Raw genomic sequence first — 13,613 nt, 5'->3', positions numbered from 1 at the left:
GAATGTGTCATTTTGAGAATGATGTACCATTTAATTTAAGTAACACTGGATGAACAATGACGGCGAGCTGGGATGGGCACTGTATGGTAGATGTTTGATGAACCTGTTAGCCCTACCTTATAGTTTGACCTGTCGTTGTTTACAGCCCATTAATGCACTTCAGTACCAATAAATAAATACACAACCCAGCAGCCACAAACCCGCGACCTAACATCTCCCTGCATCAAATAAACATTAGGAAAATCCCAACTTGTCAATCACGAAACTAGTGAACAAGATCCTCAAAAATTTATCCCGGCAGAATACTCGAAGCAGCATGTATTGTCGGTAGTCTCTCCAAATTATGGCTTACCGCACGCAATAACTTGATCCCGACGACTAGTAAACCCAAGACTACCCCTTCACGACTTGAAACGACTTCTCGTTCTGTTGTCACGTTACTGCCTATCTAGAACATATGAATAAGGACGGCGACCAGTAATTTTGGCAAATGTAAAGCGTCACTATTCCTTTTAACACTTTAAATATTATTGCTGAAGACCGTCGGCTGCACTGTCTGCCGTGAGCTACGACGGTAGGCCGTAACCTCCGTGGACTGCGGGGTGACAGTTTGTAGCGAACTGCAGCAACTCACGAACATGCACGTACTGCATCTAGACATAATGAAATCTACAACACAATTACAAAATACGTATTAGAAAACTCTTGCCAATATTGTTTTCTACGTTTGCTTGGGTACTACTTTATTTACGGATAAAAATTTTAAAAGGTGGAGGCAACAGTACAAAAAAAGAATGTACCTTTCTTCTTGATCCAGGGCAGATTACAAACAAGTCGTACCTTCATTACATATGAAAAACATTTAAATTGTCCAGTTAGATGGGTTCAGTCGTCTCGTTAACAACAAAAATAGATCAGAAAAGCTATGTTCAATATAATGGAAAAAATAATTCTGATCACACATCATCTTGACTAATGAATAAAACTGATTAGAAAAAAGTATATTGTCATTATATGTAGCTGAATGACTACAATGGGTGGGTTCAGACATCTGTTGCTTCCAGCAATTTTAGAATAATAGCTGAAGGTTTTTTTTGTACCTTTATGAACTTACCTCCACCTATATTTCATATTGTTTTGAGTAACTATGTGTTTTCAGCTATAAACAAGTGTACTGCCTCGTCAGTTTAAGAATCGTGTTCCTGGAGCCACTCTGCAGCAATTCTGGACGTGTGGGGTGTCGCATTGTCCTGCAGCAATTGCACAATGGACACGAACGGATGCAGGTGACCAGAAAGGATGCTTACGTACGTGTCACTTGTAAGAGTCTTATCTAGACGCAGTTGCGGTCACATATCACTCCACCTGCACACCCCCCACACCATTACAGAACCTCCACTAGCTTTAACATGGATTACTGAGGTAGTTCCCACACTCCTAAACGTCCATCTGCTCAATACAATTCGAAACGAGACTCGCCCGATCAGGCAACATGTTTCCAGCCATCAACAATCCAATGTCGGTGCTGTTGGGCCCAGGCGAGGCGTGAAGCTTTGTGTCGTGCGGTCATTAAGGATAATGAGTGGGCACACTGATACTTGCCGATGGACCAGCATTGAAATCTGCAGCAGTATGTGGAAAGATTGTACTTTTGTCACGTTGAACGATTCTCTTTAGTCGTCGTTCGTCCCGTTCTTGCGGGATCGCTTTCCGGCCGTAGCGATGTCGGACATTTGATGTTTTACCTGATTCCTCATACTCATGGCACACTGGTGAAATAGTCATACGGGAAAGTCCCCACTTCATCGGTACCCCTGAGATGCTTTTTCTCATCGCTCGTGCGCCGACTATAACAACACGTTCAAATTCACTTAAATCTTGATAACCTACAATTGTAGCAGCACTAACTGATCTAACAACTGCGCCAGACGCTTGTTATCTTATATAGCCATTGTCGACAGCAGCGCCCTATTCTGCCTGTTTTCATATCTCTGTATTTGAATACGCATGCCTATACCAGTTTCTTTGGCGCTTAGTGTAGTTGGAGGCGCAGTTGTCCATGATGTGTTATGAGTGAAATAGTACAACAGGTTTGAGAATGTATCAGAGAGAAGCATCGCTTAACTATGTATGTACACGCATTGGCCAAAACGCCACACATCTGTACTAACGGAGAGTATGCAGAGATGGTATATGTTTACGGCTTCTTTGATGGTAGTGCTCCTGCTGCTGTCGAAGAAAACCTTTGGCACTTACCGACTAGTCGAATTCTTGTTCGTAGAGTGTTTGCCAGTTTTCAGCACTTTGCTTGAAACAGGTATGCTTCAAGTTCCCATGCTTTTTCTGAACATGTAGGTCAACAACCCGTGCAGGAACAGCAACATGTGGTCGAAATGGTGCAGGGTAGTCCTGCCACCAGCACACGGCTACTTTCTGCACGTTCCACTGTCCCACTAAGACGTGTATGGAGAACTTTACATGCGCAAAACTTGTACACTTTTCCAATGAAGCGTGTCCGCAGTCTTCACACTCGGGACGACACTATACGGCTTCAGTGTCGTCACTCGTTAAATGACAATTGCAGTTTGCTTCCATTGATACTATTCACTTATGAAATTACTTTTACAAGCAATGGAATCATGAACATACGCAATAATCATGGATGGTCGCAGGTAAACCCACGCACTAGAATGGATACCAATTTCCGAGTATGTTTTTCGATCGATGTTTGGTGCGGGATAGTCGGTTACATGTTGATAAGTACAATCATTTTGGAAGAGGGAATTCTGGGTCACAATTACTTCCATTTTTTGGAAATTTGCTTTGTTGAAGACCTTGAGGACATTCCTTTACCTACGTGGTGTGCAATGTGCTTCCAACATGACTTAGCTCCTCCGTTTTTTACCCCGCGTGTGAGGCAACACAACGTCCCAGTTACCCTAATCACTGGGTTGGTCGTGGTTGTACAATTGAATGGCCACCAAGACCGCCAGACCTTACGCCATCAGATTTTTGTTCACACGCTTGGAATAAATCTGAGGCGTAAAAACGGAAGATGAGAGAGATGAATTGCTTGGTCGCGTCATGGACACTGCTGCTCTCATTAGCGATCGTTCAAATGTACTCAGACATTCTGCACCATATGTTCTCCCAAGACTGCACCGATGCATTGAAGTTGACGGTGAGATATTCGAACACGTATTATGAAGTGTACAACAGATGTAATGTGGCGTGTATGATAATGATTAGCGGTACAAGTGTTAAAAATACGTATTTTTCAATCGATACTTTGTAAAACCCATATTGTAATGTTTACTTACTGTTATACATGTGTACACATGTAAACCTGATAAATAACTGAATAATACAGAAAGTAAATAAAGATGTACATTAATATGTTCACGCTGGCACTGCGAACTGTGTTTGTCGCTGCGGACTGGAACGCGTATTCGCGCTTTCCTCCATATGGTGGAGATGATTTTCGTAATTGTAGTCAGAGCTTTTCGCTGCGCCTGACTGATAGATAATACATCTCACATCATTATGTTGGTCGCAGGATAATTGCTGGAGTCCAGCATGAGCCACCGGTTGTTCACGCAGCCCGATGGGAAGATCTAGTGCTAGAAGGCAGTGGAACTTGCTAGCGTGAACGTGATAAATGTGTCCCGTCTCGGAAACTGTTCGGAATAGGGTATCTGTCCAAATCAACTTTTCTTTGCATCAAATGATCCTTCTTGTCATATGCTTCAATATTTCAATGATTTACACAATGTCTGTGATCTGTACAGTGGCTGCATCTTATACACTCCTGGAAATTGAAATAACAACACCGTGAATTCATTGTCCCAGGAAGGGGAAACTTTATCGACACATTCCTGGGGTCAGGTACATCACATGATCACACTGACAGAACCACAGGCACATAGACACAGGCAACAGAGCATGCACAATGTCGGCACTAGCACAGTGTATATCCACCTTTCGCAGCAATGCAGGCTGCTATTTTCCCATGGAGACGATCGTAGAGATGGTGGATGTAGTTCTGTGGAACGGCTTGCCATGCCATTTCCACCTGGCGCCTCAGTTGGACCAGCGTTCGTGCTGGACGTGCAGACAGCGTGAGACGACGCTTCATCCAGTCCCAAACATGCTCAATGGGGTACAGATCCGGAGATCTTGCAGACCAGGGTAGTTGACTTACACCTTCTAGAGCACGTTGGGTGGCACGGGATACATGCGGACGTGCATTGTCCTGTTAGAACAGCAAGTTCCCTTGCCGGTCTAGGAATGGTAGAACGATGGGTTCAATGACGGTTTGGATGTACCGTGCACTATTCAGTGTCCCCTCAACGATCACCAGAGGTGTACGGCCAGTGTAGGAGATAGCTCCCCACACCATGATGCCGGGTGTTGGCCCTGTGTGCCTCGGTCGTATGCAGTCCTGATTGTGGCGCTCACCTGCACGGCGCCAAACACGCATACGACCATCATTGGCACCAAGGCAGAAGCGACTCTCATCGCTGAAGACGACACGTCTCCATTCGTCCCTCCATTCACGCCTGTCGCGACACCACTGGAGGCGGGCTGCACGATGTTGGGGCGTGAGCGGAAGACGGCCTAACGGTGTGCGGGACCGTAGCCCAGCTTCATGGAGACGGTTGCGAATGGTCCTCGCCGATACCCCAGGAGCAACAGTGTCCCTAATTTGCTGGGAAGTGGCGGTGCGGTCCCCTACGGCACTGCGTAGTATCCTACGGTCTTGGCGTGCATCCGTGCGTCGCTGCGGTCCGGTCCCAGGTCGACGGGCACGTGCACCTTCCGCCGACCACTGGCGACAACATCGATGTACTGTGGAGGCTTCACGCTCCACGTGTTGAGCAATTCAGCGGTACGTCCACCCGGTCTCCCGCATGCCCACTATACGCCCTCGCTCAAAGTCCGTCAACTGCACATACGGTTCACGTCCACGCTGTCGCGGCATGCTACCAGTGTTAAAGACTGCGATGGAGCTCCGTATGCCACGGCAAACTGGCTGACACTGACGGCGGCGGTGCACAAATGCTGCGCAGCTATCGCCATTCGACGGCCAACACCGCTGTTCCTGGTGTGTCCGCTGTGCCATGCGTGTGATCATTGCTTGTACAGCCCTCTCGCAGTGTCCGGAGCAAGTATGGTGGGTCTGATACACCGGTGTCAATGTGTTCTTTTTTCCATTTCCAGGAGTGTATTACAATTCAACAGACAGTGTCCGTGGTTGAAGAAAAAAGAAAGAAAGAAAGAAATCGGTCGCTAACGCATGCTTGTGCGGAGGTGGTCCACCCGGGGTAGGCCGATTCCAATCCTGGTCGTGGAAAAAATTTTCGCTTCCAGCATCTGACCGGCAAGGAGAGGTGGCGCCTAAAGTTCCTGATCACCAGTCTTTGCGCCAGTGTTGTTGTTGTTGTCTTCAGTCCGAAGGCTGGTTTGATGCAGCTCTCCATGCTACTCTATCCTGCGCGAGGCTCTTCATCTCCGAATGTTACTGCAACCTACATCTTTCTCAATCTTACTGTATTCGTTTCTTGGTCTCCCTCTATGATTTTTACCCCCACACATCTACCTAATAAATTGGTGACCTCTTGATGTCTCAGAACGTGTCTTCTCAACCGCTCTCTTCTTTTGTTCAACTTTTGCCACAAATCTCTTGTCTCCCTTATTCTATTCAGTACTTTCTGATTAGTCATGTGATCAAACCCTCTACATTTCAGCATTTATTTGTAGCACCACATTTCGAAATCTTCTGTTCCCTTCTCACCTAAACTCTTATCGTCATTGTTTCACATCCGTACATGGCTACACTCCCGACTAATACCCTCAGAAAAGACGTGCTAACACATAAATCTATATTTGATGTTAACAGATTTCTCTTCTTCAGAAATGCTTCTCTTGCAATTAGCAGTCTACATTTTATATCCTCTTTACTTCGGCCATCATCAGTTATTTAGCTGCCCAAATAGCAAAACTCATCTACTACCTTAAGGGTCTCGTTTCCTGATCTGATTGCCGGCCGGAGTGGCCGTGCGGTTCTAGGCGCTGCAGTCTGGAACCGAGCGACCGCTGCGGTCGCAGGTTCGAGTCCTGCCTCGGGCATGGATGTCTGTGCTGTCCTTAGGTTAGTTAGGTTTAATTAGTTCTATGTTCTAGGCGACTGATAACCTCAGAAGTTAACTCGCATAGTGCTCAGAGCCATCTGAACCATTTTTTTGAACCTGATCTGATTGCCTTAGCATCACCTGATTTAATTCGGCTACATTCCATCATTCTTCTTTTGCTTTTGTTGATGTTCATCTTATATCCTCTTTTCAAAACGCTGTCCATTCCATTCAACTGCTCTTCCAGGTCCTTTGTTGTCTTTGATAGAATTATAATGTCGTCGGCAAATCTGGAAGCTTTTATTTCTTTTCCCTGAATTTTAATTTCTGCTCCGAGTTTTCGTTTGGTTTCCTTTACTGCTTGTTGAATGAACAGATCGAATAACGTCGGGGGTAGGCTACAGCTCTGTCTCACTCCCTTCTCAACCACTGCTTCCCTTTCATGTGTTTTGACTCTTGTTACTACCGTCTGGTTTCGGTTCAAGTTGTAAGTAGCCTTTCACTCCCTGTATTTCACCCCTGCTACCTTTATAATTTCACTGAGAGTATTCCAGTCAACATTAAGAAAAGTTTTCTCTAATTGTACAAATGCTATAAATGTAGGTTTGCCTTTCCTTAACCTATATTCTAAGATAAGTCGTAGGATCAGTATTGCCTCGCGCTTTCCTACATTTCTCTGGAATTCAAACTGATCGTCACCGATGTCGGCTTCTACAAGTTTCTCCATTCTTCTGTAAAGAATTAGTGTTAGTATCTTACAACAATGACTTATCAAACTGATAGTTCGGTAACTGTCACACCTGTCAGCAACTGTTTTCTTTGGAATTGGAGCTACCACATTATTCTTGAAGCCTGACTGTATTTCGTCTGTTTCATACGTCTTACACACCAGATGGAAGAGATTTGTCGTGGCTGTTCCTCCAAAGGCTAACAATAATTCTGATGGAATGTCATCTACTCCCGTGCACTTGTTTCGACTCAGATCTGTCAGAGCTTTGTCGGTCTATCCTCGCAGTATCGTATCTCCCATCTCACTTTCGCCTACGTCCGCTTGGCTTTCTATAACAGTGCTTCCAAGTTCATCTCCCTGTATGAGACCCTGTATATACTGCTTCCACCTTTCAGCTTACCCTTCATATCTATGCGCCAATATCTGGTTTAAATACCAAACCTCTCCGCAGTGTCTCATGAAGTGAGGGCACGTGACATGTTGATGGCGATCCGTCCGTCGCACACACGGCAAAATGACCACTCTAGGCGGCCAAAATTAAAATATGTTAAATAATATGTGCATTTACACTTAGAAAGGCTTTTGACCTTAGGGATGATGTGTATTCAGACCTGTCAAGATTCTGAAAGTACTTACCAACCTAAAAGGTGATTTATAGGTAGCTAAAAATGAAAAAGTAGAATGAAAATCAAATTAGTATATCTTACTTAAAGTTTACAGACAGTAAGACAGTTAGTATCTCTCATCATAGTCATCCATTGTTCCGCCGTCGACATCATCATCCATTGTTCCTTTGTCACCATTATCTTCAAGCATTTTCACAACAAGTTCTTCTAACATTAACAGTACCTACCTAGGAAAGGGTTTTCTTTTTTTAATGTGCCTCCTCCTCTTGGACGCAATGATAGGATCTGAAGCTATCAGCATCCAGTGGACAATATCCGTATTGGTATGTATTACTGAAGTTTTCCTTGCCTGGAAAAGTCTTAAACCTTTATATTCTTTCTGACTTGATTCCAAGACATCTTCTGAAAAAAGCCCCACAGGCCAAGGTAGTTCCTTTATTATGTCTGCACCATGTATTAGCAACTTATGCACAGATGCACTCATTTTGTGCCACTTGTACGTTTCTAAACAGATTTTTGCTGTTTCGAGGCAGTAATTTTTTAAATTACTGTAATTAACATTAAATCCGCATGACGAAACGCTTAGGATGTTTGCAAATCTTTGCATAATTTCGGACACTAGACCTGTTATAGTAGCAGATGTCGTGGGTTCTGCAAAAAATTTTGTTGCAGTATTCTCGTCATTGGAGTTACCTCCTCATTGCATGGGCTGGTCTACCACTAATCCCATTTCACGATAGAATTTAGTGGTTATTTATTCTTTTCTTCTTTTTATATTTTCTTTGGCTTCTTTACCTCTTGCTTGCCACTGCTTCAGTTCCAATTTATATGATATATGTAACAAGTACTCGTAACATCTAAGGTATGAGTGTAAAACAGATATCCAAAACTTAAACGAACTGGTCGTAGAATATTGTTTTTGCAAAAGTAAGTCAAGGTTGTTGAGTTATTTGGGTGTTGCCATGCACACATTACACGCTTGTGTTGACGAAGTGTGTGTGAGCACATTACACGTTTTTCCGTCCATCATTGTACACACAGCACAATGTTTAAATGTGTAAGATTTATCCCCGAGGATCACCTCAGTAGGCTGCAAACTTGATATTTGTTCCTCAATTGCTTCGTAATGGAGTTTTACTGATTCCTTTGTCTCCTTTTCAATCTACAGACGTATGATGCGATTCTATCTCGACGAAGAAGGATCCGGGTTTTGCCGGAAAATCTGTATACCATTCGTTGTGACCTCTGACATTTGCAATGGAACTATAGTACATATAATTATGTTGGTATCTCCATACAGTGAGTTGTTGGCAACACATTGTAAATGGAATGTCCACTACTACCGTCAAGGCCCCACTTGTAGATGACTTCAATCGCTGAGTTAGCAGTGTGATCGTGTGTAACAGAAGTACATCCTGCTGTATATGAGCAAGTCTTTTGATTGTGTGGTCCAAAATATCTTGAACTGAAATTTGCACTTCGGTCTCCGTGATTGTTATGTTACTCGGGTAATATTGCTTTTTTGTTTCTGCTATGACATTATACACTTGGTTTAAGAATCATGAAAGAAGGTTGTATACGTGGAAGAACCCTGGAGATACTAAAAGGTATCAGATAGATTATATAATGGTAAGACAGAGATTTAGGAACCAGGTTTTAAGTTGTAAGACATTTCCAGGGGCAGATGTGGACTCTGACCACAATCTATTGGTTATGACCTGTAGATTAAAACTGAAGAAACTGCAAAAATGTGGGAAATTAAGGAGATGGGACCTGGATAAACTGAAAGAACCAGGGGTTGTACAGAGTTTCAGAGAGAGCATAAGGGAACAATTGACAGGAATAGGGGAAAGAAATACAGTAGAAGAAGAATGGGTAGCTCTGAGGGATGTAGTAGTGAAGGCAGCAGAGGATAAAGTAGGTACAAAGACGAGGGCTGCTAGAAATCCTTGGGTAACAGAAGAAATATTGAATTTAATTGATGAAAGGAGAAAATATAAAAATGCAGTAAATGAAGCAGGCAAAAAGGAATACAAACGTCTCAAAAATGAGATCGACAGGAACTGCAAAATGGCTAAACAGGGATGGCTAGAGGACAAATGTAAGGATGTAGAAGCTTATCTCACTAGGGGTAAGATAGATACTGCCTACAGGAAAATTAAAGAGACCTTTGGAGAGAAGAGAACCACGTGTATGAATATCAAGAGCTCAGATGGCAGCCCAGTTCTAAGCAAAGAAGGGAAGGCAGAAAGGTGGAAGGAGTATATAGAAGGTTTATACAAGGGCGATGTACTTGAGGACAATATTATGGAAATAGAAGAGGATGTAGATGAAGACGAAATGGGAGATACGATACTGCGTGATGAGTTTGACAGAGCACTGAAAGACCTGAGTCGAAACAAGGCCCCCGGAGTAGACAACATTCCATTAGAACTACTGACGGCCTTGGGAGAGCCAGTCCTGACAAAACTCTACCAGCTGGTGAGCAAGATGTATGAGACAGGCGAAATACCCTCAGACTTCAAGAAGAATATAATAATTCCAATCCCAAAGAAAGCAGGTGCTGACAGATGTGAAAATTACCGAACTATCAGTTTAATAAGCCACGGCTGCAAAATACTAACGCGAATTCTTTACAGACGAATGGAAAAACTGGTAGATGCAGACCTCGGGGAAGATCAGTTTGGATTCCGTCGAAATGTTGGAACACGTGAGGCAATACTGACCTTACGACTTATCTTAGAAGAAAGATTAAGAAAAGGCAAACCTACGTTTCTAGCATTTGTAGACTTAGAGAAAGCTTTTGACAATGTTGACTGGAATACTCTCTTTCAAATTCTAAAGGTGGCAGGGGTAAAATAAAGGGAGCGAAAGGCTATTTATAATTTGTACAGAAACCAGATGGCAGTAATAAGAGTCGAGGGGCATGAAAGGGAAGCAGTGGTTGGGAAAGGAGTGAGACAGGGTTGTAGCCTCTCCCCGATGTTATTCAATCTGTATATTGAGCAAGCAGTAAAGGAAACAAAAGAAAAATTTGGAGTAGGTATTAAAATTCATGGAGACGAAGTAAAAACTTTGAGGTTCGCCGATGACATTGTAATTCTGTCAGAGACGGCAAAGGACTTGGAAGAGCAGTTGAACGGAATGGACAGTGTCTTGAAAGGAGGATATAAGATGAACGTTAACAAAAGCAAAACGAGGATAATGGAATGTAGTCAAATTAAATCGGGTGATGCTGAGGGAATTAGATTAGGAAATGAGACACTTAAAGTAGTAAAGGAGTTTTGCTATTTAGGAAGTAAAATAACTGATGATGGTCGAAGTAGAGAGGATATAAAATGTAGACTGGCAATGGCAAGGAAAGCGTTTCAGAAGAAGAGAAATTTGTTAACATCGAATATAGATTTATGTATCAGGAAGTCGTTTCTGAAAGTATTTGTTTGGAGTGTAGCCATGTATGGAAGTGAAACATGGACGATAACTAGTTTGGACAAGAAGAGAATAGAAGCTTTCGAAATGTGGTGCTACAGAAGAATACTGAAGATAAGGTGGATAGATCACGTAACTAATGAGGAGGTATTGAATAGGATTGGGGAGAAGAGAAGTTTGTGGCACAACTTGACTAGAAGAAGGGATCGGTTGGTAGGACATGTTTTGAGGCATCAAGGGATCACAAATTTAGCATTGGAGGGCAGCGTGGAGGGTAAAAATCGTAGAGGGAGACCGAGAGATGAGTACACTAAGCAGATTCAGAAGGATGTAGGTTGCAATAGGTACTGGGAGATGAAGCAGCTTGCACAGGATAGAGTAGCATGGAGAGCTGCATCAAACCAGTCTCAGGACTGAAGACAACAACAACATGACATTATAAGGTGGATAGATGTTCGCGCCTCGAGATTTCACCCCTTTTTTCCAATGAATATAATCTTCTTTTCCCATGTCAGAGTCAATAATGAACGCTATGGCTCCTTCTGGTGAGTAAGGCTTCATAACCTAATATGATGGCTTTTCGTGAATGTATTTCATGCGTTTTTATCTGCGAGGGCTTGTAGTTAGGGCTAAGTTTACTACTTGTGCAGCTGTTCTTTTTCCACTCTTATTAAGGCTGCTTTGATCAGCAGTACACAAAATCTCTGGGGTTTACTCAGCAATAATTGGTTGCACTATTCTTCATTTTGATCGTTGAGAGCTCTCTTCAAAAGATTTTGCAGGTCTTCCTCTGGGTTTTTTCACGTGTAATTCTTCGTTTGTGGTTGCAGTGCTTAGAGCTGACAAGACCAAGTTGTTTTTTTAACTATTCTGAATTGGATTTGGTAAATATTTCGATATTCCAATTGGATTTTTTCCAGTTGTGTGCAATTTTGAGACAAACACTTTTAAAATTGACTTAATTTTACATACACTGTCTTTTGACTATTTACATTCACTAAATTTATCCAATATGTGAGTCGTTAATCGTTCTATACACTTAACTGTGATTGTTTGTAAAAGTTATCCTCTTTTAACACTAAAACTAGATCTATTTTCCTCATATTTAATTCCGAGTGACTTGGTCCACTCCGACCACCTGTAAGGAAAAGAGCCTGGTGTCACAATGCGTTGGTTTGAGTTCCTAGAATCTACAATACTAATAGTCAACAAATGCACAAGTGTAAATATTTAGGACAAAAAGCGGTACTAAACGGAATTTTTTTTGAAAGTCTAAGGAAAAATATTTTTTTATAAAACTGTCATTTACTATTAACAAGGGTAAAAAAAGTGAATTGTAACGCTCTATATTTAATGAACACACCTGTGGTTTCCACCTCCATGATAAATATTAAGATTTTCGCATGAGATGATCAAAAAATTCGCGTTATAATACTTTCGAGTTTCGAATGTAACTTGCCTGTCAACCCTCACACGCCTTTATTATCAACACACGCCCCTCGTCTGTTATAACTGCCATCTGATTTCTGTACAAATTGTAAATAGCCTTTCGCTCCCTGTATTTTACCCCTGCCACCATTAGAATTTGAAAGAGAGTAATCGAATCAACATTGTCAAAAGCTTTCTCTAAGTCTGCAAATGCTAGATATGTAGGCTAGCCTTTCCTTAATCTTTCTTCTAAGATAAGTCGTAGGGTCAGTATTGCCTCACGTGTTGCAATATTTCTAAGGAATTCGAACTAATTTTCCCCGAAGTCGGCTTCTATCAGTTTTTCCATTCGTCTGTAAAGAATTCCCGTTAGTATTTTGCAGCTGTGACTTATTAAACTGATAGCCTTCAGCTACGTCATTTGCTACGACCTAGCAAGTCGCCATTATCAGTTACTATTGATATTGTGAACTATGTACCGCCAAGAGCGACGTTCATCCTTAATGGATTAAAGTTAAGTATTCCACCAGCTACATCCGTTGTTTCTAAATTGTAATTTCCTTGTCGTGTTCCAGACCTCACGCCATCCTGCGTGAGCTAAAACGCGTGCATTTCGGCCTCCTCTAGTGACACGGTGTTGGCTCTCCAGACAACCACAACAATGATAAAACTTGTTGATGGATTAGAACACTTAAAAGAGTGCCATTTATGTCACTGTGTCGCCTAGTCAAGAAAACCTCTTGTGACTGACATAAAACATCTCGATAGCCCGCTGCAGGCTACGCGATCCTGGTGTAGCGCCTCATAACCCCCACGTGTGCATGTGACGTGTCTCCGCCGTGCAGCCCGCGGCCGGGCCCCGTGGCTCGGCGACATCAAAGGCGTTGCAGGGCCCTCGGCACTCGACGCGTCCCAGGCGACACCGCGTCTTCTCAAGCGTCGACGCGCCTCCTTCGCGGCTCCAAGGCGACGTCTGCGTGGCGCCGTCTCGCAGCCTGCGCTCTCTCACTTTCGGAACGGGTGGTGTTCGCGTCCCTGTGTCGTCAGTCTGACGTAAATTTCTTGTTCTTTACCTTCACCTATCACACATATAAACCTATATTTATAACGTGGACGATAAATAGTTGAAGAGAATAGAAGCTTTAGAAATTTGGTGCTACAGAAGAATGCTGAGCAAGACGTATGAAACAGGCGAAATACCCTCAGACGTCAAGAAGAATATAATAATTCCAATCCCCACGAAAGCAAATGAGAACGTAAGTAGGCAGT

The 13,613-nt window shown here is 42.9% G+C and overlaps 1 protein-coding gene across 1 annotated transcript in view; it reads left to right on the top strand.

Annotated features, from left to right (window-relative positions):
* LOC126283310 (transcriptional regulatory protein AlgP-like) overlaps positions 1 to 13,396 on the top strand; it is a 113,635-nt gene extending 100,239 nt beyond the window's left edge. Inside the window, exon 3 of the mRNA XM_049982265.1 lies at positions 13,190 to 13,396. Within this exon, the coding sequence (XP_049838222.1) occupies positions 13,190 to 13,396 (207 nt within the window). The remainder of the gene's footprint in view (positions 1 to 13,189) is intronic.
* The last annotated feature ends 217 nt before the right edge of the window (positions 13,397 to 13,613 follow it).

Source organism: Schistocerca gregaria, chromosome 1 (genome assembly GCF_023897955.1).
Source record: "Schistocerca gregaria isolate iqSchGreg1 chromosome 1, iqSchGreg1.2, whole genome shotgun sequence".
NCBI classification, from domain to species: Eukaryota; Metazoa; Arthropoda; class Insecta; order Orthoptera; family Acrididae; genus Schistocerca; species Schistocerca gregaria.
This window is presented reverse-complemented; position numbering and strand designations above follow the sequence as displayed.